The sequence below is a fragment of the Oncorhynchus kisutch genome, linkage group LG6 (genome assembly GCF_002021735.2).
Source record: "Oncorhynchus kisutch isolate 150728-3 linkage group LG6, Okis_V2, whole genome shotgun sequence".
In the NCBI taxonomy this organism is placed as follows: domain Eukaryota; kingdom Metazoa; phylum Chordata; class Actinopteri; order Salmoniformes; family Salmonidae; genus Oncorhynchus; species Oncorhynchus kisutch.
In genome coordinates, this window is record NC_034179.2 from 70,839,994 (window position 1) to 70,867,382 (window position 27,389).

At 44.8% G+C, this 27,389-nt stretch overlaps 2 protein-coding genes across 3 annotated transcripts in view; one reads left to right on the forward strand and one right to left on the reverse strand.

The window, feature by feature from the left end:
• Positions 1–121: 121 nt before the first annotated feature.
• On the forward strand, positions 122–18,765 carry LOC109891924 (histone-lysine N-methyltransferase EZH1-like). Of its 2 annotated transcripts, none has more exons than XM_031827336.1 (20): positions 122–434; positions 1,490–1,664; positions 1,738–1,863; positions 3,133–3,255; positions 5,003–5,120; positions 5,382–5,594; positions 5,904–6,006; positions 6,740–6,903; positions 10,146–10,237; positions 10,389–10,551; positions 12,774–12,955; positions 14,035–14,126; positions 14,338–14,366; positions 14,491–14,616; positions 15,908–16,086; positions 16,294–16,389; positions 16,556–16,637; positions 16,751–16,831; positions 16,925–17,009; positions 17,166–18,765. In XM_031827336.1, the coding sequence occupies exons 2-20, from the start codon at positions 1,494–1,496 to the stop codon at positions 17,224–17,226; spliced, it is 2,286 nt and encodes a 761-aa protein (XP_031683196.1). In that variant the 5' UTR covers positions 122–434; positions 1,490–1,493; the 3' UTR covers positions 17,227–18,765. The 2 variants fall into 2 exon arrangements, with proteins under 2 accessions (XP_031683196.1, XP_031683197.1); XM_031827337.1 differs by having other exon boundaries at positions 168–434; positions 16,925–17,056.
• Positions 18,766–22,744: 3,979 nt separating this feature from the next.
• LOC109891925 (contactin-associated protein 1) overlaps positions 22,745–27,389 on the reverse strand; it is a 32,796-nt gene continuing 28,151 nt past the window's right edge. Inside the window, exon 24 of the mRNA XM_031827338.1 lies at positions 22,745–26,737. Within this exon, the coding sequence (XP_031683198.1) occupies positions 26,535–26,737 (203 nt within the window). The 3' untranslated portion in view covers positions 22,745–26,534. The remainder of the gene's footprint in view (positions 26,738–27,389) is intronic.

Consider the following 27,389-nt stretch of genomic DNA (forward strand, 5'->3'; position numbering starts at 1 on the left):
ACTAATAGTATTATTATTCTGATAGTAGTAATAACGTTAGTAGTAGCCTTATAGCAGGCGTGTAGCCCTTGTGAGTTGAATCATTCATAAGCTACATGTGGGCTATCCAAATGTCCATATACTTTCAAGTCGCACGCTTTTTACCCCAGTCCAGCTACCAAGCACAGAGTGATCATAATAAAGACGTCACTCTCTAACTGAGCCAGTTAAGTGCGCAGCTTTTAACTGTACAACTTCAATTTCAGCATGCTTGCGGACGACATAGGAATCTTCGGATCCCATCGGCGTGTGAACCCAAATACACGGACCCTATTATTTACTCCGCGTCCGTAGCGAAGAAATCCGTATTTTATGGTGGATTTCAAACGGGGAGTTCAACGCTGTAGTGGCGAGCTCAAGTCGCTACAAATAAGAGGACACGAGGATCCTTAAAGGTATTTCTAACTGCGACACTGTATCAAAACTGAACATGTGTGCGCGCATCCCAGAGAAGCGCATTAGAAATATCACATTATAATGTTATTGGTTGGGCGTGAAAGCTGTCCATTGCGTAAAACGAACATAATTGAAATGGATAGGCGATGCATGTTATCGACTGTTGGTGTAGGATTCTAAGGGTGTAGGATTCTAAGGAAGGCTAATGCCTGGTACGGTTGATACGACTCATTTGCCCTGAAAACGAAAAGCCTTTACGCAGCGCGACATTTATTTTGCTTCTCACCAATCCCACAACATTTTTGTGGGATAGGGTTATAGAATTCTGCAGAAGAGGTTATGAAATCCTAGAAAAGTGTACTACGCACTTAGCTGCTCTGTTTTCATATTGGTTTTCAGAAGAGAAACGCCCACTTTTACTAATGTTGTATGTGTAGGGGAGAACGTGTTTTTCAGACTGCCATTTGGTCTAGGTATATGACAAGTTTGACGTGCTTGAGGTTTCACTTTATTATAGGCCCGTTATTTTATGATTCCGTTGTTCTAGTCCCACATGATAAGATTACGAATGGCACATTATAGCGCTGACCAGGATGCACTGGAAGGTGGTTTTTAAGCCTTTTTTAATGCAGTCCTTGGTGCTTTTGCTAACAGAAGGGGGCGGTGGTTCGCTCACGCACAAGCATGCAGAAGTTTGAGTCATGCGTTTCGTTTGACTGTGTGAGTCTGTGTGTGTTTGTGTGTGTGTGTGTGGGGGGGGGGGCTGAATCACTTCTCTTACGGGAAGCTCTTGGAAATGTACTTTTCCAATTGCCATTGATGTTATCACATCCCAGATCCAAGTAAAACGTGTTTTTGGAGTTAGGCACAACCAATTCACACACCACACTCACACCAACAGCGATAACCTCCTTTAATACTACTTCTAACAACACAAAAACTGACCCTGAAGAATTGGTGAAATAGAAAAGTGTTCTTTAGCATGATTGACCAGGGCACTTCCATGTGTTTTGTATTTGTGTCAGTAACTCCATTCATTTATATCATTGTGCAGGACCATGGAGGAGGCCCCTGTCTCAGACGCAGTCCCGGCCCTGATCCCAACCCCAACACCTTGTCCTGCCTCCAACATACCCTCCCGTAGCCTGTTGGAGTGGAGGAAGAGGGTGAAGTCTGAGTACATGCGACTCCGTCAGCTGAAACGCTTTAAAAATGCAGAGGAGGTCAAGGTAAGGATAATGAGAGAGAGAGATCGTGTGTATAAGTATTACAAACTCTTCTTACATTTCCTGTCTTTTCCAGGCCTTGTTCATGTCCAACCGGCAGAAGATAGAGGAACGTACCAACCTTCTGAACGAGGAGTGGTCCAAGCTGAGGGTCCAGTCAGTTCCCCTATCTACCCCAGGTGGAGCGCTACCCGGCAAAAAGGTGAGCGTGACAAAAGGATAGAGAGACATATAGTAGGAGGCGACGCATTACGTTTTCTGGCCTATCCAGACAAAGCAACGATTTCCTGTGCCAGTGAACCTCATAGCTGTGCTTGCAATAGCTCTTATGAAACGGGAGTCTAGCAGATGCAACAATAGCAGTTTCATCTCGCATTGATGTTCTCAGATGAATTTATAGCTCTCAACAGGAATAAATCCAAAATCATTTCGGAGAATTGAAACCAGACCACTTTCTCTTAGTCACAGATGGACAGAATCACTTAGTGCTTAAATATGAGGTTGTAACGAGTCTGCACCAAATACATAAATACATGTCATTTTGTCTTTGAAACATTTAATTGAAATACTTTAGAATTCCTTTCATTCTTATGGAGGACTGCTCCTACTGCGGAGTGCCAATATGGCCGACCGGTGGCTTCGAAGCCTCTCATTGCACCAGCAATCCAGGAGTTGTAGACATTGTTGGTCTGAACACATTTGAATGGTGTCTCTGGATTGCCCAGAGAATGTTTGTATGATCACGTTTATTTTACAGTTATAAGAAAGGTGAAATCTTCCAGTAAGTCGTTTCTAATTTGATTGTTACTATATTTAGAAAGTATTTCAGTCATTTCGAGCTCTATTGTGCCACTTTTGTTGAATAGGACAAAAATAATATCAGATTTTTCATAATGTTTGTGCAATTGAGTTTGTACACCTTTATAAGGTTAGTACACCTTTATAAGTTTAGTTCTAGACCTTTCAACATTTTTGCAGAACTACCCGTTATTATTTATGGCCATCTCATGAAGACGATTTACTTTTGTGTATGTGTATTTTAAGGGGAAATCTACATTTTGGCCATTAACTAGCCCTTTAAAGCCCATTCTGACTCCTGCCTCATTAACCAGGCCAGGGTCTGCTCTCCCATCAGGCCGACAGAGGACTGTGATGTTTCATCCCTTTTCAGGGAGATGCTGAGCTGCCAAAAAGGGTTCATGAGGCGGCCTTACTGAGGTCAATAACTAAACTCTCTCAGAACCTATGATGAAAACAGCCTGGAGGCAGACAGAGCAGCATCTTGTGTTCCTGAAATTCTCACTATGCTCTCCTCTATTTTCTTGGTATTTGTTTCCTAGTTCATTTCAGAGTAGTGTCAGTAGATATAGCATTGTCTTTATCCATTTGGGTAATAGTAGCCTACCTGTTGGTTATAATCCAGTGTTGGTCTGTCCTCATACTCCCCCATCTGTCTCTGGTCCAATCACAGTTGTGCATGGTGGAGTTTGGCTTCCCAGCGTTTAAAGCTCAGGCGGTTGCCATGCGGCCCCTGACTACCGTGGCAGGAATCCCCTTCATGTACTCCTGGTCCCCTCTGCAGCAGAACTTCATGGTATGGGGATTTCCCGACAACACACACACATTCCGTATACACTACCGGTCAAAAGTTTTAGAGCACCTACTCATTCAAGGGTTTTTCTTTATTTTTACTATTTTCTACATTGTAGAATAATAGTGAAGGCATCAAAACAATGAAATAACACATATGGAATCATATTGTAACCAAAAAAGTGTTAAACAAATCAAAATATATTTTATATTTGAGATTCTTCAAATACCCACCCTTTGCCTTGATAACAGCTTTGCACACTCTTGGCATTCTCTCAACCAGCTTCATTAGGTAGTCACCTGGAATGCTTTTTAATTAACAGGCGTGCCTTCTTAAAAGTAATTTTTTTGAATTTCTTTCCTTAATGTGTTTGTGCCAATCAGTTGTGTTGTGACAAGGTAGGGGTGGTATACAGAAGATAGCCCTATTTGGTAAAAGACCAAGTCCATATTATGGCAAGAACAGCTCAAATAAGCAAAGAGAAACGACAGTCCATCATTACTTTAAGACATGAAGGTCAGTCAATACGGAACATTTTCAAGAACTTTGAACGATCCTTCAAGTGCAGTCGCAAAAACCATCAAGCGCTATGATGAAACTGGCTCTCATGAGGACCGCCACAGGAAAGGAAGACCCAAAGTTATCTCAGCTGCAGAGGATACGTTCATTAGAGTTACCAGCCTCAGAAATTTCTGCCCAAATAAATTATTCACGGAGTTCGAGCAACAGGCACATTTCAACATCAACTATTCAGAGGAGACTGAGTGAATCAGGTCTTCATGGTCAACTTTCTGCAAAGAAAACACTACTAAAGGACACCAATAAGAAAAAGAGACTTGCTTGGGCCAAGAAAGAGGAACAATGGATATTAGACCGGTGGAAATTTGTCCTTTGGTCTAGAGTCCAAATTGGAGATTTTTGGTTCCAACCGCCGTGTTAAAGGTGCCTTTGTGAGACGCGATGTGGGTGAACGAATGATATCCGCCAGTGTATTTCCCACCTTAAAGCATTGAGGAGGAGGTGTTTTGGTGTGGGGGGTGCTTTGCTGCCGACACGTGTGATTTATCTAGAATTCAAGGCACATTTAACCAGCATGTCTACCACAGAATTCTGTAGTGTTATGCCATCCCATCTGGTTTGGGCTTAGTGGGACTATCATTTGTTTTTCAACTGGACAATGACCCAACACACCTCCAGGCTGTGTAAGGGCTATTTTACCAAGAAGGAGAGTGATGGAGTGCTGCATCAGATGAACTGGCCTCCACAATCTCCCGACCTCAACTAAATTGAGATGGTTCGGGATGAGTCGGACCGAGTGAAGGAAAAGCAGCCAACAAGTGCTCAGCATATGTGGGAACTTCTTCAAGACTGTTGGAAAAGCTTTCCAGTTTAAGCTGTTTGAGCGAATGCCAAGAGTTTGCAAAGCTGTCATCAAGGCAAAGGGTGGCTATTTGAAGAATATAAAATATATTTTGATTTGTTTAACACTTTTGTTGGATACTATATTATTCCATATGTGTTATTTCATAGTTTTGATGCCTTCACTATTATTCTACAATGTAGAAAATAGTACAAATACAGAAAAACCTGCATCACATCCAGCCGTGATTTGGAGTCCCATAGGGTGGCGCACGATTGGCCCAGCGTTGTCCGGGTTTGGCCGGGGTAGGCCGCCATTGTAAATAAGAATTTGTTCTTAACTGACTTGCCTAGTTAAATAAAATAAAAAATAAAATAAATGGTTTCCTAGGTGGAGGATGAGACGTTCCTCCATAACATCCCCTACATGGGAGACGAGGTGTTGGAGCAGGACGAGGCCTTCCTGGAGGAGCTCATCGACAACTATGACGGTGTCCATGGAGACAGAGGTGACCTGCCTACCTACCTAGACTAGGGATATCATCCTTTCTGTCCTGTTTCGATTACGCACACTGTCAGTCTGATCTATCACAGAGTTATATTATTGGAGACGTTGGGGTTAGGCGGGCTCCAGGAGGTCATCGGTACAGTACGTGCGTTGCTGTGTGCTGCTGGGGAAATCTTAATTGTTTAGGGGATATGTGCTGAAGTATATTGCATGATGTCATCAGTAGGTGCTGACATGTTTGACTGTGTGGTTTGTCTCCCAGAGGGAGGGTTCATCAACGACGAGATCTTTAAAGAGTTGGTGGAGGCCTTGAGCCAGTACTCAGACCAGGAGGAGGAAGAGGAGGAGGCGAAGGAGAAAGGGGGGAAAGAGGAGGAAGAGAAAGGGGTGAGGAAGAGCGCTGGGGAAGAGACTGAAGAGGCCAAGGTGGGGCCCACAGCCTTCTTCAGGAGGAAGAGGAGGAGTGTCATAGAGGGTGAGTGTCCTCCAGAGTCTTTTGACTGAAAGATGTAACCACATCTAACACAGTTGTGGCACTCAGTGACACTCAGTGTCAGAACACATCAGTATGCCAAACACTCATTGGTACTCTCTCAATAAACAGAGCACATGGACAAACAGTCCTTCTCAATAGGCTCGGGACTTTGCTATCGTTCCAATATGATTGCTTACATGGCAAAAAGTGCAAATACAATTACATCTCAATGGGAAATTGGAACTAGAAAAGGGGTGGTTGAGTTGCTAATTATCTGCTCTTTGCTTTTCTTCTCACTACCTTCCTTAGTGAGGGATTTGGCTGCCAAAAAGAAGATCCCGCATGATAAGATATTCACGGCCATCGCCTCGATGTTCCCCTACAAGGGTACGATGGAGGAGCTGAAGGAAAAGTAAGAAAAGTGCCCAACAACTGTGATGTGCTTAGCCGAGCGTTGCTTAGTGTTCACCATGGAGATGGGAGCTCTCAGGGAGATGCTAATAATGCTCTCTGCCCTCTCTCCTCACACTCAAAGGAAAGTTGTTGCATTCCCGTCTGAAAGGCCTTTTTATTATAAAATACCGCAAACTAAACACTCTCATCCAAATCCACCTGCAAATGAGCATAGGCCAGGGGTCGGCAACAGGGCCCCCCAAAGTTTTTTGTAAAACAAAGAATGATGTTTTGTTTTTCGTAAAAAAAGAGGACTGTAAAATCACCAGGAATTCAGCAAAATATTTGTTTCATTTAGGAAATTTGTTCCCAAGTATTTCCACAAAAAAAATGTTTTTGACTTGATCATGTCTCAATGTAATCAAGTTATGAAATTACTGTTATTTCCTAATGCAATTTCGTTTTGGGCTTAGTTGTGGTCTATTTGCAACGTACAAATGATTATAATTATGTTCCGGCTCCCCAACCATCCACTCTGACAAAAATTGTCCAGCGGCTGAATCTAGTTGCCTACTCCTGGCATAGGCCTACTTGAGTCAGAATACAGCTACTTACTGTAGTTTCCCACTTCTACTGTATATCATGCCATATACCATGCTCATACAAAATACAATCCAAATACAAAGTTATGTTATGCATGGTACGGCTATGTTTTGTTTTATCCCCTTCTTCCCCAAATGACACCTCCCTAGGTACAAGGACCTCCTGGAGCCCCCCAGCCCGGTAAAGCTGCCCCCCCTCTGCACCCCTAACATAGACGGGCCGTTCGCCAAGTCTGTCCAGCGGGAGCAGTCCCTACACTCCTTCCATACGCTGTTCTGCAGGCGCTGCTTCAAATACGACTGCTTCCTCCACCGTAATGTGTCCTATGGGTTTACTCTTTTCTCTCACTTTCTGTATCTCTCTCTAACTCTCTCTCTCTAACTCTCTCTCTCTAACTCTCTCTCTAACTCTCTCTCTCTCTAACTCTCTCTCTCTAACTCTCTCTCTCTCTAACTCTCTCTCTCTAACTCTCTCTCTCTCTCTAACTCTCTCTCTCTAACTCTCTCTCTCTCTCTAACTCTCTCTCTCTAACTCTCTAACTCTCTCTCTCTAACTCTCTCTCTCTAACTCTCTCTAACTCTCTCTCTCTAACTCTCTCTAACTCCCTCTCTCTCTCTAACTCCCTCTCTCTCTCTAACTCCCTCTCTCTCTAACTCCCTCTCTCTCTCTAACTCTCTCTAACTCCCTCTCTCTCTAACTCCCTCTCTCTCTCTAACTCTCTCTAACTCCCTCTCTCTCTCTAACTCCCTCTCTCTCTCTAACTCTCTCTCTAACTCTCTCTCTCTCTAACTCTCTCTCTCTCTAACTCTCTCTCTCTCTCTAACTCTCTCTCTCTCTCTAACTCTCTAACTCTCTCTCTAACTCTCTAACTCTCTCTCTCTAACTCTCTCTCTCTAACTCTCTCTCTCTAACTCTCTCTCTCTCTAACTCTCTCTCTCTCTAACTCTCTCTCTCTAACCTCTCTCTCTCTCTAACTCTCTCTCTCTCTCTAACTCTCTCTCTCTCTCTAACTCTCTCTCTCTCTCTCTCTAACTCTCTAACTCTCTCTCTCTCTCTAACTCTCTAACTCTCTCTCTCTACTCTCTAACTCTCTACTCTCTCTACTCTCTAACTCTCTCTCTCTCTAACTCTCTCTCTAACTCTCTCTCTCTCTAACTCTCTCTCTCTCTAACTCTCTCTCTCTCTCTAACTCTCTCTCTCTCTCTAACTCTCTCTCTCTCTCTAACTCTCTCTCTCTCTCTAACTCTCTCTCTCTCTAACTCTCTCTCTCTCTAACTCTCTCTCTCTCTCTAACTCTCTAACTCTCTCTCTCTCTAACTCTCTAACTCTCTAACTCTCTCTCTCTCTCTCTAACTCTCTAACTCTCTCTCTCTCTAACTCTCTCTCTCTAACTCTCTCTCTCTCTCTAACTCTCTCTCTCTCTCTAACTCTCTCTCTCTCTCTAACTCTCTCTCTCTCTCTAACTCTCTCTCTCTCTCTAACTCTCTAACTCTCTCTAACTCTCTCTCTCTAACTCTCTCTCTCTCTCTAACTCTCTCTCTCTCTCTAACTCTCTCTCTCTCTCTAACTCTCTCTCTCTCTAACTCTCTAACTCTCTCTCTAACTCTCTCTCTAACTCTCTCTCTCTAACTCTCTAACTCTCTCTCTAACTCTCTCTCTCTAACTCTCTAACTCTGTGTTTTTAACCTATTGACATCTGTCAACATGTGGCTTTTCCTCTGGATTTCTGTTTTTATTTTTTATTTCTGTCTCACTCAGACTCTCTTGGAATCAACACATCTCTAGTGTTATAATAAATGCATTATTACTAGCCAGGACAAACATATTTTCACGATTTCAATAATATCATCCAAATCAATGAATCGTAGCATCTTTTTGGGCTCATTCAGTAGTATTTACCTGATAAAGTAGAATTCAGTTTTAAAATAATTTTCAAAGTACCGTTTGTATTCCCTAAAAAAAAGATTGAAAATGACACTGTTGTCATGGCTTTTTGATTTATGGCCAAGTGTTAAAACACCGGTTTTATATGTCCAAATTCATAATCAATATGCTGAAATACTTGTGATATTTTGAAGACCAGTACATACAAGTTACACCCTACACACGTGTCACACATGTTCAGGATACTTGTATTTTGCTAAAAGGTTAGTGCGTTGGGCCAGTAACCGAAAGGTTGCTGGGTCGAATCCCCGAGCTGACAAGGTAAAAATCTGTCATTCTGCCCCTGAGCAAGGCAGTTAACCAACTGTTCCCTGGGCACTGAAGGATGTCGATCAAGGCAGCTTCTGTGATTCAGAGGGGTTGGGTTAAATGTGGAAGACACATTTCAGTTGAATGCATTCAGTTGGACAACTGACTAGGTATCCCCCTTTCCCTTTCCCTAAATTAGCACCTTACAAACTGCACATGTACTAATATTTACCGAGCGGTCACTCAAGAATGGGATTGATGAGCTTGTACTACTGTAATCAGTAGCGCACGCATATTAATCACTCACATCGATATTGTATTGAAATCAATTGAACTGGGACAATAACCGTGGCGATATGTACCATTAACACTCTTCTACCAGACAAACCTCAATGAACTTGGGTATACAACATATATATGTCGAATGATGACAACCTGTCGTAGCCATTTATCAACTTATTTCTCTGTGAGAAAATGATTTTGGTAGATGACCAATACGGAAAATGACATTTTTTGGGGGACTGGATCATTTCAACAAATCACCACCTCATCATCGGTTTCTATCATTTGAATGATAGCTTAACCCTCAAATCCATTAATTCATGTAATGCCAGAGCGCCCATTTTTTTTCTAGCCAGTGTGGTCTGAAAATGACAGCTGCGTTCTAAGTCCCACAAAGGACTGGTGTGTATGACAAAACCAGTGGCAGTGTCCAAAATATCTGATTATCAGCTGTTGTCAAACACACGTCGGTCTCAAAATGATTCTCTTCCTCAATAGTGGAATACTAGATGAAAACCCCAAATTAGTATGACATCCTGGCATTTAAAGCATACAACATTTTCAACATTTAAAATACTATTTTTGCATACCCAAAATGGCTACTATTTAGAACAAGTATGGGTATTGATCTGTTTTAAGCAATTGATTTTATGAGATCATGATGACAATAAACTGTGATACTAACATCACCCATCTGAGGTAAAAAAGGATGTGTATTTCCTGCAATTCTTGTGTGGTAAAAACGTTAGTATGTGTAATGTAGTAACACATTCTGTCCACCATTGGAAATTAGCATAATGTAACCTAATTAAATATGTCAAAGTAATTCAATATTTTAATACATGATAATAGTAAATGTAGCAGACTCACACATTGTTACAACAATGACATATATTTCTTCCTACTTTAACCATGGAGAGAATTTATATGCTCCTAAGCTCAATTTAACCAGGCGCTCTAGACTACAGTGTCCATAGCGTCTGTGCAGCAGGCAAAATGTTTTACGTCCCTACTATTACTGTACTTCTAACATACAGTATATTGTTACTATCAGTATACTAATAGTATGTGTCTTTCCAGCTTTTCATGCTACCCCCAATGTTTACAAGAGGAAGAGCAAGGAGATTCGCATGGAGACAGATCCCTGTGGTCTGGACTGCTTTCTGCTCCAGGTGTGCTCTGATCCTCTACATGTCCTCTGTGTTTAACTGCCCGACAACAGACAGACAAGCCAATGATGACGCTCCGATCCATTCATCCCTTCTTTAACACTCTTTTATCTCTTCATTTCTGTCCCTCTCTTCCGCTCTCCCTCCTCTAAAGAAAGGGGCCAAAGAGTTTGCGGATCAGGAGATGCTGCGCTCCCAGAGGTCCCGGCGGCGGCGGCGACAGCCACGCACTCCCAGCTCCAGCTGCCCTGGCCCGTCAGGCACCACTGAGGAGGCCAAGGAGGTGGATAGTGATCACGAGACCACCAGCTCCTCAGGTAGCTTGGGGAAACACAAGCATTATAAGGGACAAGACAGACCAACACAAACGTCAGGGATGCGCAGTAGAGCACCTGCTGGGTGTCGACAAACAGGGGCGGTTCAACATGTAGAATCGTTGGGAAATGAACAGAAAATGGCGGCCGATGTTCTGTGGTCAGAGGCGATAGGACGGCCACCCACTGCGCATGGCCAATGTTCATGTTAGTCTGTCTGGTCCGTAAGTACTTCAAGAGACAATTATGGGAAAGACGAGCTTCTAAAGTACTATTCACAGGTTGCACCTGCGTCACTCGGTCGCGTCATGCATCTAAAGTCAATCTGGCGACATCAAAATGATGACAAAAGGTTTTGATTTATTTGCCTTCTTTTTTATTTGCATTGTATTTCTAAGCCACTGTAATTCCCCAGCTAGCAGTGAGGAATCTGCCCAGAAGCGGTCCTCTTCTGGGCGTCCGGAACTGATTGAATTGGCCCGGAATCGGGTGTCGGACTCGGCCCGGAATCAAAATGAATGACTGCCCAGAATCGGCCCAAGTACATCAGGTCTTTTCCATCTACCAGAATTCAGTTGACTTTGCCGGCACCTTACTAGAATCCCCACAGAAGCGGCCCGATGCAAATGTAAATAAATGTATACAAAATGACCCGATTGAAATATTACTATTATGCATTTTATACATATAAATTATACCCATCCACAAAAAAATTAATTTTGTGTCAGAGGAAACACCATACACCTGGTGCCCGTGTCAGCGTGCATGCGCCTGGTCTGCCACGGGAGTCACTACAGCGCGATGGGACAAGGACATCCCTGACAGCCAAACCCTCCCCTAACTTTGATGATGCTGGGCCAATTGGGTCTCCCGGTCACGGCCTGTAGCAACGCAGTTTTCACTACGATGCAGTGTCTTAGACCGCTGCGCCACTCGGGAAGCTCCATCCACAAAGTTTTTCATGTTTATCAATTGCCTTGCACAAAGTATCAAAATACTACAACGGGCTCTTAAAGAATTTAATATAAATGTAAATTATATTTTTTGATCACAGAAACAATGAGAAAATAATGAAATGTTAATTATATAAAGCAGCCCGTGTAATCATCTGCCAGAGAGTAGCCTCAATCGGCCCGAGGCCCCAAGTAATACATTTGGGCCAGATAACTCACACCGGAATCAGCCTGAGCCCCAAGTAATACATTTGGGCCAGATAACGCTCACCGGAATCGGCCCGAGCTCAATCCCCGCATCCTAGCCATAAGCAATACTGCCGAAGGCGGACTCTCCGCCGGAATCGGCCCAGAACCACTGTGCTAGCTGGGGCACTTGTGATTACATTTTCGTCAGCGCTCATTGACAATACATTGAGTAGGATGCTCAGTTGGGCATCAGTCCAAAACGAACGTTCAAAACAATATTGTGACGAAACATGCAACCCATGAATAGGAGACTGCCAGCTTCCTATCTTCTAAGGTAGGAGAACACTAATGCCTCAGCTGCTACGGTACTACAGTATATCTGTCATACCTCAGTGTATTAATGACAGAATGGATCGACTAAGTTCCCCATAACGCTCATCTGCCAGAATGGTTAATGTGTGCTGAATGCAGTTCATCAGAAAAGAGAACATTGGCTGAAGAATATATATATATATTTTTAAACCATTCACTCTCACTCGCTCTCCAAACACAAGAATCCAACCATGGGTTTCAGCTCCAAAACCAATAGATTCTTCACTCAGCCTCTCCCCCTGGTTTCCTCTTTCTGTTGACAGACTCATGTGGATAACAGTGGGAGGGAGAAAGAGCAATCTACTCAGGCTCTCGTTTTCTCTGTCTTAATCATTCACTCAGTCTCTCTACTGTCTCTCTCTTGCATTCAGTTTGGAAGGAACTAATATCTGTACTGTGATGTCACTGCAGCTCTTCATTTTGAAGATAGACTACTGACTTAAGCTGGTGGCCCAGCGGCCGTCCCCTCTAGCTCAAATCATGTGTAAAAACAGATTGATGAGCGGACTAATAAGCATTCCCCAGTCATAGCATGTGGTCACAATAACACAGCCTTGAACCTGTTGCCAAGCAACATGTTGCTCTCTGCCTTTGGCAGTGGGTGTATGTGCATGGCAGTGGGTGTATGTGCATGAGTCTCAAATGCCCCCCCCCCCCCCCTGTGTGTGTGTCTGTGTGCGTGCGCATGTGTGTGTTTTTGGGTACGGTCAGAGAGCAACTCTCGCTGTCAGACCCCCACCAAGCTGTGCCCGGGGGAGGAGCACGGGGAGCAGGTGGAACCTCCTGTCCAGTGGAGTGGGGCTGAGGAGTCTCTGTTCAGAGTGCTGCACGGAACCTACTACAACAACTTCTGCTCCATCGCTCGCCTCATCAGCACCAAGACCTGCAAACAGGTGAACCACCAAGAACCTACACCCACCAGATGTTCATATACTCTATTGATACACCAATTAAAGCAAGTCTCCTGGCCAACACGCTAATGACCAAAACACATTACAGACTAGTACAGACCGACAAGATAACGAAGTGGTGCTGTGACTGTGTTGTAGTGTGTTGGCATTGATACAAGTTTCGTAACACATAATACTGTATGTAAAATTGGGATGATTACAAATGGAATGTAAACAACATGCGGAGTCATTAATTAGGACTTTTACGACATGTACTTGACAGTTTTGTGATTCTCTGAGACGCTGTCACGGTCTCCGGGCTCAGACGGCTTATAGCGAACGGATCCCTTCTGAGCTGAGGTATTGTGGGGATGTTGTGTGTCTCTAATATGGGGGAGTTATGGGAGTATTGTATGGGGAACATATTAGGCCTTCTGATCAGATTTGCAAAGCTATTGAGAGACACGTTCCAATCCTCCAAAACCAAAACAGAGAGACAAAGAACGAGAAACAAAGAGGGCGAAGCGCGACGACAGAGATCCGCCACAGACGTTGCAAAGTAGCTTAGCCCCCTGCAGCAGCATCCCGGCCTCCAGCACAACGTCAGTGTGACTCTATAGCATGGCCTTGTTATCCCTCAGAGAGCCTGTGGTTTGGCTGGATGGAAACACCGCTGCTACGAGCTTCCCAGTCCCTCCCTCTGCGTAATGTGTGTCTGTCTGTTTTAGGGAGGAAGCCAAATCTGTTTTTTTGGCAGGCAGAAGTGGTTTGGGGCTTTGCGGGTGTGTGCGGTGAGTGGGATGGCGGGGAGGTGTGTGTGTGTGCATTACGCTGAGATGGTGGTGGGTTCTGATAGGGGAGGAGAGGGCCGCGTGTTTTATGGAGTAATCACATGCAGCGATGCGCTTCCCAGCTTAATTTGAGAGGCACTCAACTACACAATGGGACCAATTCCAGAACCACACAACATTCTGCACCGTTGTGGATAGTTGCCTCATATCTGTGTGTATGCGTGTCGTGTATGCGCTGACAAATATGCCTGCATGTGTGTGTTTAATGTGTGTGTTCCCTCTCTTCCTCAGGTGTATGAGTTTGCTGTGAAAGAGGTCCTGATCCATCGTGTTCCGTTGGAGGATGGTGGCAACTCCCCTCAGAAGAAGAAGAGGAAGCACAGGCAAGATGGCCGCCGACTTTTACACTCACTCCCTCCCCGTCCCTGTTGCAGCATGACCTCATAGGAATGTAGTGAGAATGGACCCTGATACACAGATCAGTGGGAGAAAAAGATTAAACCGTGCAGAAAATGAAAGGAACTGCTCTTTTTCAAATACCCTTGTACAGAAATAGACATGATTATTGAAAGTGTTTTTCATTTCTTTCTGTAGGTTATGGGCAAAGATACAGCTCAAGAAAGGTGAGTTCTTCACTTGACTGAAGTATTGAAATAGTCAAATTAACGTTGTCAAATGCATTTCTTATACACTAATTCAGAATGATGTATCTGCTCATTGTATAATTAAAGCCTTTGTCCTCTCTAGATAACTCATCCAATCAGGTGTACAACTACCAGCCATGTGACCACCCGGACCACCCATGTGACAGCTCCTGTCCCTGTGTGATGACCCAGAATTTCTGTGAGAAGTTCTGCCAGTGTGAGCACGAGTGTGAGTGTCACCTTACCCAAACACACATCCACTGTTACCACCATGTCCTAACACACACACACACACAGACACACCACTTCCCAACCCGGACAGACCATTTGCAGAAGACCAACACATATCAGTGTGAAAACAGACATATTTCAACACATACTGAACATTCCTTCCACTAAACTGGCTGGGGTAAATGTGTACTACAATTACCTGTACTGACAGCGAGAGGTTTCACAGCTCAACTCTGTAATGGAAATAGGAATGTGTTCACAGGACAATTCTGCTGAAGACTAGCTCTCTTTCACTCGGTGGATGAAAAGGCCCTTTTGACAGGCCAGAATAGACAGTGGAACAGTGTGTAAGACGATCCTCCTCCTCGCTGTGTGTTCCGCAGGATAAGCTGTCCTCTGGCAGGCAGGGTTTGGTTAGCTGCATGGGCATCTGTTCAGCATGGGGCCGTGTTCACAATGCTCTGACACATTCATCCCAGGAGAAATGAGCCTGAACCGCTGTGCCCACGCACTTCCACAAATGGCCACAGGGCGGAAGGAAGGAATGTTGAGAGAGAGAGAGAGAGAGAGAGCTTGGCTCTGAATTCACAGCTTTGGCTCATTTTGTGTTCTAATAGAAATACAGTTCTCCCTCCCCCTCCCTGGTTCTGACAGGAAGCAGCGTATGGAGGGTTTAATGTGTGAGCTCCACCGCCCTGGAGTGGAATCAAAGAGATGTGACAGGCACAGTGCCTGAGCTACAACATCCATCCCTACATTTATACGAGACCGACCCCTACGACTGAACACTGCTCGGTGATGCGCACACACACACACAGCCACACAAACTGTAGGGAAGAAGACTTAGGAAGGAGGAGAGACAAGACTAATGTCACTGCTCTACTTATGGAGTATTGTCCTCCAGCTAAACCTGTTGGAGAGGAGAGGGACATTTTAAGTTGTCTGCTGCTCGTTTTCCTTCTTCCTCTGCCTGGAAGGCTTTCCATTACTCTCAGCACAGCTGTATTTCAGCATAGCTGCCAGCAGAGGTCAGTGATTGATGAGTTACATTACAGAGCAGCAGCTTTTTTACCGTTGAGGCAGCGTTCATTAATGAAAATGCAGTTGCCATTCGCCACACAGTCACAGAGAATTCTGTTACAAAATAGTTCTCTAGTCCACTGAGGCATGTAACTCATACGGCCGCAGTATGTTTCTATGCTGTTTCTAAAAGTGACTATAAACCTCTCCGCTGAACGTTCCCCTGTCTGACTCTGAACACTAACCTGGGGTGTTACGTTGTTCTCCAGGCCAGAACCGTTTCCCGGGCTGCCGCTGTAAGACCCAGTGCAACACCAAGCAATGTCCCTGCTACCTGGCGGTGAGGGAATGTGACCCAGATCTGTGTATGACCTGTGGAGCCGCGGACCACTGGGACAGCAAGGTAGTCTCCTGCAAGAACTGCAGCATCCAAAGGGGGCTCAAGAAGGTAGGCCAGTGGGTCATGTTCCAGTCCAAAGGAATAGAAAATAGTCGATGATGTGCTGTATCTGAATTCAGGTCGGAGTCAGAACCCATATTAACATGCTTATGACTTGCTGAGGAATAAAAGGCACAGTTGTATTATTCCGGTGTTGTCTTGTCATTTTGCGTAAATGTCAGCCAACTTTAACCTCTGACCTCTAACCTCTCCCAGCACCTCCTGCTTGCCCCCTCAAACGTGGCAGGGTGGGGCACCTTCATCAAAGAGTCCGTTCAGAAGAATGAGTTCATCTCAGAGTACTGTGGAGAGGTGAGGCTACATAAAACTGTTGAACGTAGCTTTCTTTATCATGTAATGGGGTATAGTTGGGTGTGGGGTTTATACGGTATCAGTATGCGTTTGTATGAATGCCTTTGTGTTAATGTATAAAACATCTAGTCTGACCATCACACTCTGAAACTGTCTGTGTCTGCAGCTAATCTCGCAGGATGAGGCGGACCGACGGGGGAGGATCTACGACAAATACATGTCCAGCTTCCTCTTCAACCTGAACAATGGTAATAATGACTCCTCAACACGCTGATGGTGCACAGTTAACCCTTTAAAGGACATCACCGTCACTGTGTTCTGTGATCGCTGAGCTGACACTGTTCCTGTAATGTCTCAACAGACTTTGTCGTGGACGCCACAAGGAAAGGGAATAAAATCAGATTTGCGAATCACTCGGTGAACCCAAACTGCTACGCTAAGGGTAGGATCATAGTGAAAAATGCAAAGCCTGTTTTGTGGAATGATTTGGTTTGGTGACGTGCACAAATCAATGATGTGATGGCTGTTCTTGCAGTGGTCATGGTGAATGGAGACCACCGCATCGGGATCTTTGCCAAACGGGCTATCCTACAGGGGGAGGAGCTCTTCTTCGACTATAGGTAGAGCCTTGTGGCCATGGGAACACTGGAGTCTTCGATACAATACGGTATCGCAGTCCTTCTTTGGTTGTCTCTGATATTTGTGGGATGACATGCATTTTTTTTTTACACTGATGCTTCACACTGTCCTGACTCTCTCTCTCCTGCCCCTTACAGGTACAGCCAGGATGATGCCCTGAAGTATGTGGGCATAGAGAGAGAAGTCGACATGGCCTAGCATTAGCCTGCTGCATTTCAGCCACCTGCACTGACCCCTTGCTGACTGACCCCCCCCCCCCCCCCCCCCCCACACACCACCTGGTAATGCTTCTGCTCCTCCCCACATTGCCACAACAAACACAAGCTCTACAAGCTCTTTCCTCTGTGAAACATTCACCGTAATGGAGGAGAATTAAAATCCCTGATCTATGTTACTGACTAGTCCCCCATTGACAACAGTGCTGAACGGTTTTCTTCTCCCTTGGTGACAATTTCCTCCTGCTACCACATCAGTGAAATCACTTCCTCTCTGTATGAAGCACTTCCCCACTCTGCTTTATCACTCACCTAGCGAAAACTGTGTACATGAAGCTTCTGGAATGAAACAAGCAATTAGAATGGCAACAAGAACCTACTATCTACAGTATATATTCAATGTATCGCTTATACTGTACCATCAGCCTCACGGCATTGTTGTTATTTTCAACATGAACACATGCTGTGTGTTATTCTCTCTGTATTTCTGTTACTGTACTCACATCTATTAACTATTGCTTGTCCTCTCAATGAGCAACGCTAGCTTTTAGCCTACAGTGTATCTATTAACAGTGCAAGACAGCGCACGTGTTGTCTTTTGGTTTAAAATGAACTCTAAGCACATTAGCAAGATAATTAGCTTTTATTTTCAAATGCAGCTCTATGGAGGAACTCAGTATCCTGTCATGCTAACTTTCCTGTTACTCAGAAAAAGCCTCTTCCTGGTAGCTTTTGGAGGCAATGCTAAACTCATGATAATGCTAAAGCTCTGTATCTGACCTGTCTCTGTGGCTATAGCATCAACACCACCCCCTTCATACATAGTGAAATAACTTACTGTGCATTTATACCAATGTTCTTCAAAAGAAAACATGCCGTACCGTACGAGAAACCGACTAACTGAATGTGAACTCTGAAGTGGTGGTTGATGGGAGATCTCATTCCTCCTTTAGTTTGACAACTAGTCACCTGTGCCATTGGTACTCAGTGATACGTGTACTTTATGAAGCATTTGCCATTCAGTTTACATGAGCGTCAGCTCTTCTAACTCAAAAAAGACTATATCCGTGTATAAGAACCATGAACACTATAGTCTCCCCTGAAAAAGCTGTAAGTGCCAAATGAATCTAAACTGAAAGAGGAGGGTTGTCATTATGATGTTTGTACTGTATATAATGGACAGGACTGTGTTACAGGTAACCATTTTACGGTTCTACTCGTCACGGGAAAATAAGATAGGAAAAATAACATTTTTTGACAATTTCAATTTTCAAGTGCCCCACTTGGATGTTGTGTACATACAACCATCCATCTGATCATGTTGTCACACTATATAAAAGTGAATTGTGGAACTGACATCCAGGTCTGATATTCACCCAGGATTTTATCCTTAAGTCCAAAACATTTACACCCATGAGAAGATGAGATCTTTCTGCACGGAGGTGACTGAAACTATGTGGAATTTATCGTTATGTACAACTTATGCCTATGAAAATAAAACTTTTAACTTTATACATTATTACAATATGCATCTTGTCGTTGAGTACCATTGTCAGTCAAGAGATAATTCTGGTTTCCTCCAGTGTTTAAATGTGGAAGTGGGGGAGCGCTATTTGGGGGGTGGGGGGCTAGGATGAGTCAGGGTTGAACATACCCTAGCCTCAACCACAACCCTAAATTTATCCTCAACCACTGCCCTAACCCTAGCTTCTTGTCCACATCCCGGTTCAACACTAATCCTCAACACTAACCCTAGCTTCTTGTCCACATCCCGGTTCAACACTAATCCTCAACCCTAACCCTAGCTTCTTGTCCACATCCCGGTTCAACACTAATCCTCAACCCTAACCCTAGCTTCTTGTCCACATCCCGGTTCTACACTAATCCTCAACCCTAACCCTAGCTTCTTGTCCACATCCCAGTTCTACACTAATCCTCAACCCTAACCCTAGCTTCTTGTCCACATCCCGGTTCAACACTAATCCTCAACCCTAACCCTAGCTTCTTGTCCACATCCCAGTTCAACCCTAACCCTAGCTTCTTGTCCACATCCCGGTTCAACACTAATCCTCAACCCTAACCCTAGCTTCTTGTCCACATCCCGGTTCAACACTAATCCTCAACCCTAACCCTAGCTTCTTGTCCACATCCCGGTTCAACACTAATCCTCAACCCTAACCCTAGCTTCTTGTCCACATCCCGGTTCTACACTAATCCTCAACCCTAACCCTAGCTTCTTGTCCACATCCCGGTTCAACACTAATCCTCAACCCTAACCCTAGCTTCTTGTCCACATCCCGGTTCAACACTAATCCTCAATCCTAACCCTAGCTTCTTGTCCACATCCCGGTTCAACACTAATCCTCAACCCTAACCCTAGCTTCTTGTCCACATCCCGGTTCTACACTAAATCCTCAACCCTAACCCTAGCTTCTTGTCCACATCCCGGTTCAACCCTAATCCTCAACCCTAACCCTAGCTTCTTGTCCACATCCCGGTTCTACACTAAATCCTCAACCCTAACCCTAGCTTCTTGTCTACATCCCAGTTCAACCCTAATCCTCAACCCTAACCCTAGCTTCTTGTCCACATCCCGGTTCAACACTAATCCTCAACCCTAAACCTAGCTTCTTGTCCACATCCCGGTTCTACACTAAATCCTCAACCCTAACCCTAGCTTCTTGTCCACATCCCGGTTCTACACTAAATCCTCAACCCTAACCCTAGCTTCTTGTCCACATCCCGGTTCAACACTAATCCTCAACCCTAACCCTAGCTTCTTGTCCACATCCCGGTTCAACACTAATCCTCAACCCTGACCCTAGCTTCTTGTCCACATCCCGGTTCTACACTAATCCTCAACCCTAACCCTGGCTTCTTGTCCACATCCCAGTTCAACCCTAACCCTAGCTTCTTGTCCACATCCCGGTTCAACACTAATCCTCAATCCTAACCCTAGCTTCTTGTCCACATCCCGGTTCAACACTAATCCTCAACCCTAACCCTAGCTTCTTGTCCACATCCCGGTTCAACACTAATCCTCAACCCTAACCCTAGCTTCTTGTCCACATCCCGGTTCAATACTAATCCTCAACCCTAACCCTAGCTTCTTGTCCACATCCCGGTTCAACACTAATCCTCAACCCTGACCCTAGCTTCTTGTCCACATCCCGGTTCTACACTAATTCTCAACCCTAACCCTAGCTTCTTGTCCACATCCCAGTTCAACCCTAACCCTAGCTTCTTGTCCACATCCCGGTTCAACACTAATCCTCAACCCTAACCCTAGCTTCTTGTCCACATCCCGGTTCAACACTAATCCTCAACCCTAACCCTAGCTTCTTGTCCACATCCCGGTTCTACACTAAATCCTCAACCCTAACCCTAGCTTCTTGTCCACATCCCGGTTCAACACTAATCCTCAACCCTAACCCTAGCTTCTTGTCCACATCCCGGTTCTACACTAATCCTCAACCCTAACCCTAGCTTCTTGTCCACATCCCAGTTCAACCCTAACCCTAGTTACTTGTCCACATCCCGGTTCAACACTAATCCTCAACCCTAACCCTAGCTTCTTGTCCACATCCCGGTTCAACACTAATCCTCAACCCTGACCCTAGCTTCTTGTCCACATCCCGGTTCTACACTAATCCTCAACCCTAACCCTAGCTTCTTGTCCACATCCCAGTTCAACCCTAACCCTAGCTTCTTGTCCACATCCCGGTTCAACACTAATCCTCAAGCCTAACCCTAGCTTCTTGTCCACATCCCGGTTCAACACTAATCCTCAACCCTAACCCTAGCTTCTTGTCCACATCCCGGTTCAACACTAATCCTCAACCCTAACCCTAGCTTCTTGTCCACATCCCGGTTCTACACTAAATCCTCAACCCTAACCCTAGCTTCTTGTCCACATCCCGGTTCAACACTAATCCTCAACCCTAACCCTAGCTTCTTGTCCACATCCCGGTTCTACACTAAATCCTCAACCCTAACCCTAGCTTCTTGTCCACATCCCAGTTCAACCCTAATCCTCAACCCTAACCCTAGCTTCTTGTCCACATCCCGGTTCAACACTAATCCTCAACCCTAACCCTAGCTTCTTGTCCACATCCCGGTTCTACACTAAATCCTCAACCCTAACCCTAGCTTCTTGTCCACATCCCGGTTCAACACTAATCCTCAACCCTAACCCTAGCTTCTTGTCCACATCCCGGTTCTACACTAAATCCTCAACCCTAACCCTAGCTTCTTGTCCACATCCCGGTTCAACACTAATCCTCAACCCTAACCCTAGCTACTTGTCCACATCCCGGTTCTACACTAATCCTCAACCCTAACCCTAGCTTCTTGTCCACATCCCAGTTCAACCCTAACCCTAGCTTCTTGTCCACATCCCGGTTCAACACTAATCCTCAACCCTAACCCTAGCTTCTTGTCCACATCCCGGTTCTACACTAAATCCTCAACCCTAACCCTAGCTTCTTGTCCACATCCCAGTTCAACCCTAATCCTCAACCCTAACCCTAGCTTCTTGTCCACATCCCGGTTCAACACTAATCCTCAACCCTAACCCTAGCTTCTTGTCCACATCCCGGTTCTACACTAAATCCTCAACCCTAACCCTAGCTTCTTGTCCACATCCCGGTTCAACACTAATCCTCAATCCTAACCCTAGCTTCTTGTCCACATCCCGGTTCTACACTAAATCCTCAATCCTAACCCTAGCTTCTTGTCTACATCCCGGTTCAACACTAATCCTCAACCCTAACCCTAGCTTCTTGTCCACATCCCGGTTCTACACTAATCCTCAACCCTAACCCTAGCTTCTTGTCCACATCCCAGTTCAACCCTAACCCTAGCTTCTTGTCCACATCCAGGTTCAACACTAATCCTCAACCCTAACCCTAGCTTCTTGTCTACATCCCGGTTCAACACTAATCCTCAACCCTAACCCTAGCTTCTTGTCCACATCCCGGTTCAACACTAATCCTCAACCCTAACCCTAGCTTCTTGTCCACATCCCGGTTCTACACTAAATCCTCAACCCTAACCCTAGCTTCTTGTCCACATCCCGGTTCAACACTAATCCTCAACCCTAAACCTAGCTTCTTGTCCACATCCCGGTTCTACACTAAATCCTCAACCCTAACCCTAGCTTCTTGTCCACATCCCGGTTCTACACTAAATCCTCAACCCTAACCCTAGCTTCTTGTCCACATCCCGGTTCTACACTAATCCTCAACCCTAACCCTAGCTTCTTGTCCACATCCCGGTTCTACACTAAATCCTCAACCCTAACCCTAGCTATTATATCCTACTTTACTCTTTGAATACCATGAGGTACTGGAGCTTGGCTTCAGGTAACACCAACTTAATTTACCCACTGGTTTCATCTGAGGTGTTCCAATTTTCCCCATACCAACATGGGTTTATTAGAACTGTTCACCAGACAGACACATTGTGCCTTTGTCAACAGGTAAAGGGAAAATACACCATTTTAATTTCCTTCAGGATTCTTTATTGAAGTGTCAGTTTGGTTTTGCTTTGATTAACATAGTAATGGTCATTTACAGTGAACTTATTACAAAACAAAACCAACATAACAGAAAGGGAGAAAAAAAACCTCCACGATTTCAATGTGGTCACAAACACAAAGTCCTGCAGTCGATCACCTTCAGCAGGGTTTTAAGAAACCTGAGACATCCGGTTTTCAGGGATACAGTATCTTCAACCTAGCTTCTTTTCCCCCTGAAAGCCAGATGTGGGGCTTTTACACCTGCTACATTAGGTCATACAGTTACTAACTGTCTGGTGCTTCCTCTTGCAAGATTTTATAGGGTAGCGACCCACAGAGGGGTCTGGCCCTCTTAGACTCCCCTGCCTGCTCCTCCCTCTAGCCTGGCCCTAGCTCTGTCTGTAGGCCACTCCTCCACTGTAGGGAACAACACTAGTCTGTCATATGATGACATCATGCATTTAGGATGGACAGAATCCTCGTCTCCTTCACCCTTGTGCTCACTCCCTCAACCCCTTATTCAATTTGAGTCTCCTTTACACAGAGAACCTTAGCTGCTCATCCGTGGCTAAGTTGATATTCCACTATTTAAAAACAAAGTGCTATATAGAACCAGAAATGGTTATTTGGCTGTCCCCATAGGAGAACCCTTTGAAGAACCCTTTTTGGTTACAGGAAAGGGTTCTCATATGGGGACAGCTGAAGAACCCTTTTTTCTAAGAGTGGAAGGTAGGGAACTTGCTATAGACTGCCAATCAGCTCAGATCTAAGAGCTGAGGCTGTCATACAGTGTAGTCAAGTTTGTGGTCATACACACATCCTTAAAAATACTGATATTTTGACCTGATGAAGATGTTCTGGCTTTACCTGATTACCAAGAGCTGTAGAGCAACATCCGGGTAGGGAGGAGCCTGCCTGGACAGCACCCATTCACTATCTGCTCACTGTTGTGCTATTGGTGGACGACAACAAGTGAGTTGGCTCATTCACATCATCAGTGCAGAGACTATCCTCATCATCAGTAGGGAGGGTTAGGTGACAAACAGAACTGGGAACACACAAACCAGCACGTCTACTGTACATTCAATCACACACACTCCAGGGACCACGCATGGATGGACTAGCTAAGGTGTGGCATCGCAGTGATGCTAGGCAGGATGCACATGTACTGTAGTCCATTTCAAATAAATGCATCGCAGCGTAGACATTTACATAATATATCAATAAGTCGACTGTTTCCCTAAAAGGCTTCAAAGCACATTTGACCCAGGTTGTTGACTGGTCTACTATGAGCTCTGTAAGAGGTCATTGTCCATCTCTGTACAAAAACACATCCTTCCTATTTCTCCAGAGGTGGAACATGTTACTACTCTAATTGCCCAATGCTAACATTAATACTATTTCAAATGGTACATTCTGACAAATATGGCTTAACAGGCTAAAAACCAAAGATGTTGAAATATGTTCTGTGATGTTTTCTACTGAAACATCGGGAGGGTACTGTATTGTCCACATCCTGAACATGTGAGAAAGCTATGCTGAATAGTTTTCAGTGTAATGAGTGTACATATCATACAGAGCACACACAGAGAGGAGCAGAGCAGGTCTTGCTGCAGAGCCTGTCCACATTACAGGGTCATGATTAGGATTTTACATTCACACCTCTTAGCCTCCACTCATTTTCAACGGTTTCATACAAACCATAGGAATAAAGAAAAAAGTCGATAAACACCTTATTCATATATTCACGTAATACATATTATGTCTAGGATCCTAACTGCTGCAAGTTGCTGCGAACGGAACAGACACAAAAAATATCTTGAGGTGACCTGCGCTGGAAGCGGCTGATTTTATTGCATTTCATTGCAAGGTGCGATCATCATGCTCTATATATTTTTGCTCTATATATTTTCAAAATGCTCTTATGTTTTCTCTCTTTTTTTCTATGATGTATTACTGCTTGAGCTTCAAAGGGCGCTGGGTGATGATGTCAGAGACCTAAGCTTTGGTTACCACGCCACACATTACATGGGTCCAATGACGTTTCACCTACTGGGAACATCTTCCCTGACCATAACCTCACCCACCGTCTAACCTGAAATCGTGACTTTCCAGACAGGGAAATATCATTGGACCTAAAGGAAGAGAAGCACCATAAGAAGCACCCACCCACTGGGCACAGACGTCACTTCAACGTCTATTCCACGTTGGTTCAACGTAATTTCATTGAAATAATGTGGAAACAACGTTGATTCAGCCAGTGCCCAGTGGGTAAGAAGTAACAGCGGCGGGGGGGCGGCACAGCACAGCACTGTCCTACAGAGCAGTCAGATGCAAAAATAGTCTAGTGTGGTGAGAAGAAGTACAAGACTGGCATTGACATTGTTGTGGTCCTCTACACAATATGCCAGTGTGTGTGTGTGTGTGTTTGCATGTCCGGATGTTCATGCGGAGCAGCTCTTTTCCTGAAAGACATTTGTAATGAGTCCTGACCAGGCTGGTCGACAGGGCTGCTGTTGGTAGGGGCCCCTCCACGCCGGGGCCTCTGAATCTGAAATAGCACCCCGATTTCAGCCGCATGTTCACTCGCTACTGGAAGTCAAACAGAAAACGTGAAGCGTGGAATGAGGATTACTAGCAATAAGGTTGTCCTGTCCCTGGTTCAACATCTCCATTCCCTTTTCTGCAGTGCACAAACGGCCAGTCTCACACCAACACGAATAGCACTACCGCTGGGAAACGTCAAACTACCACGGCTTCTTAGCGCTACCCAGCCATTTCACATGTTACTCTGAGGATTCTGAACAAGAATATTGGCGATCGTCTTATATTCCCGAGCCAAATGTCACATCTATTCAGTATGTTTTGTTGATCGTACATGACTGCTTCATTGATTGGTTGGGAATCGGGTTAGGAATCGCAGAGCATACTGTAATTGGCCAAGCTGCTATCTAATGAAACTAACCATTAATACATGTTCCTCTTTTGTATAGGTATGCAATATCATAGGCTGAAATACAACAAATATATGTTTATATGCCTTCCATTATTCTTTAGATATGTCATGTCAAAGCTTAGAGCTCCATGCTTTTTATAGCTTCTTCAATTGGTGTTAAGCAGGACAGGCTGTTTGCAGATGCCAGATTGTGCGTGTTGTTGTTGTTGCTGCGGTTGTTGTTGCTGCACCGTTGCAGCATCTCTCTGTGGTGGATCCTAGCTCACTAGTCAAAGGATGGGGCGAGTGGGATAGTTTGGATGGCTTTATCGAAACGGCTGCAAGAGTGGATGGTCGGAAAGAGATACACAGTAGATGGCATTGATCTATCAAGTGATCTCAATGACAGACCTGCAAACCAGAAGAGGCTGCTGAATACGTGTTGCTGCGTGTGAAATCTAATTCCCTCAGTTTAAGTCTCAAATTCTCAATGAACTCATGGGGTTATTTCTGATCTCATTTTGCTCTGTCGAGGCACTTCAGTTGGTCAACCTTTCATTGCAGTGTGAGCTTGGTCGGTCGTCACTCACGCAATCCGGGCTTGATTTGATCTCCGAAGCCTGCAAAACTATGAACACATTAGAAAAACAACACTACGTCGAGCACCAGGCTTAAGATAACACATACCTGGTGAAAGGAAAACAAAACCGAAAAGTAAATCAAAAAGTTAAAGGAATTATAAAACATAAACAGGTATTGTGGTTGTTGTAAGCCCCAAAACCGCCCCAGTTCAATCCCTCCCACCCTCTCCTCCCTCCTGCCGTTCCCCAGCCTGAGGCTAGTCACTCCGAAAGTCTTCCTCTATCGCTGGATATCGCTTCTTCTCCAGGGTCCCTGTCAGGGGTCTGGAGCTGCTGCCTCCAGGGGACTCCAGGAAGTTCTTGGGCTCGTTGGTGTGGTAGCTGCCCTTGTACCGGTACAGATAGATGTAGATGCTGTACAGACCTATGAACAGCAATATCACGGCCGCGGCAACGACAACTAGAGGGAGAAACACACACAGTCAAGGTGTGGTTAAAACAACAGTGTATAGCAAACAGCTGAAAACCCATTGTTCCTCACAGTAGGGTTCTATGACTCACGTTGGAATTGCCACTGTGAAAAGATGTACCTGTATCTCAGTGGATGATACAAATATCCCTTTCAATCAATACCATTGTGACTCAGTTGGTTCTCTGCCAAACTCACTTAACTTCCCTTTAGAGACAAGGTATCCTTTCTTATACAGCCACATATTGTTATGAGGGAGCCATCCATCTCAAAGGATGTCCAATAACTGGAGGACGTCGGCAAGGGGACAGCAGGACCGGCCCAGACATCAGAAATCAAACTCACATGTTCTGCGTTACCATAACAACCCTGTACAGATGTATCCAGTACATTAAGCTGAAGCAAATATCTGTGATGAATAGTGGAGGGAGGGGCAGCTCTAAATATAGTTGATCCGGGTGAGGATCTCAGACAGGGATAGAGTGCAGACTACAGACTCTCTGAGCTGCTGTCCAATCCCATTTTCTTCGCCTCTCATGTTCAACAGATAAAATAAAATATCCTTCTTTACATTCCAGCATTTGTTCTGGTACATGTCACATTTTTAGCTTTTAGCGTGAGGACGGAAAGCCTATTCTGGAAT

What these genes read in the sequence shown, in the direction of transcription:
- LOC109891924 (XM_031827336.1), top strand. Translation starts at nt 1,494, where the DNA reads ATGGAGGAGGCCCCTGTCTCAGACGCAGTCCCGGCCCTGATCCCAACC. An exon ending in AAAATGCAGAGGAGGTCAAG is followed by an intron (nt 1,665 to 1,737) that starts GTAAGGATAATG and finishes TGTCTTTTCCAG; the next exon opens with GCCTTGTTCATGTCCAACCG. An exon ending in GAGCTCTTCTTCGACTATAG is followed by an intron (nt 17,010 to 17,165) that starts GTAGAGCCTTGT and finishes TGCCCCTTACAG; the next exon opens with GTACAGCCAGGATGATGCCC.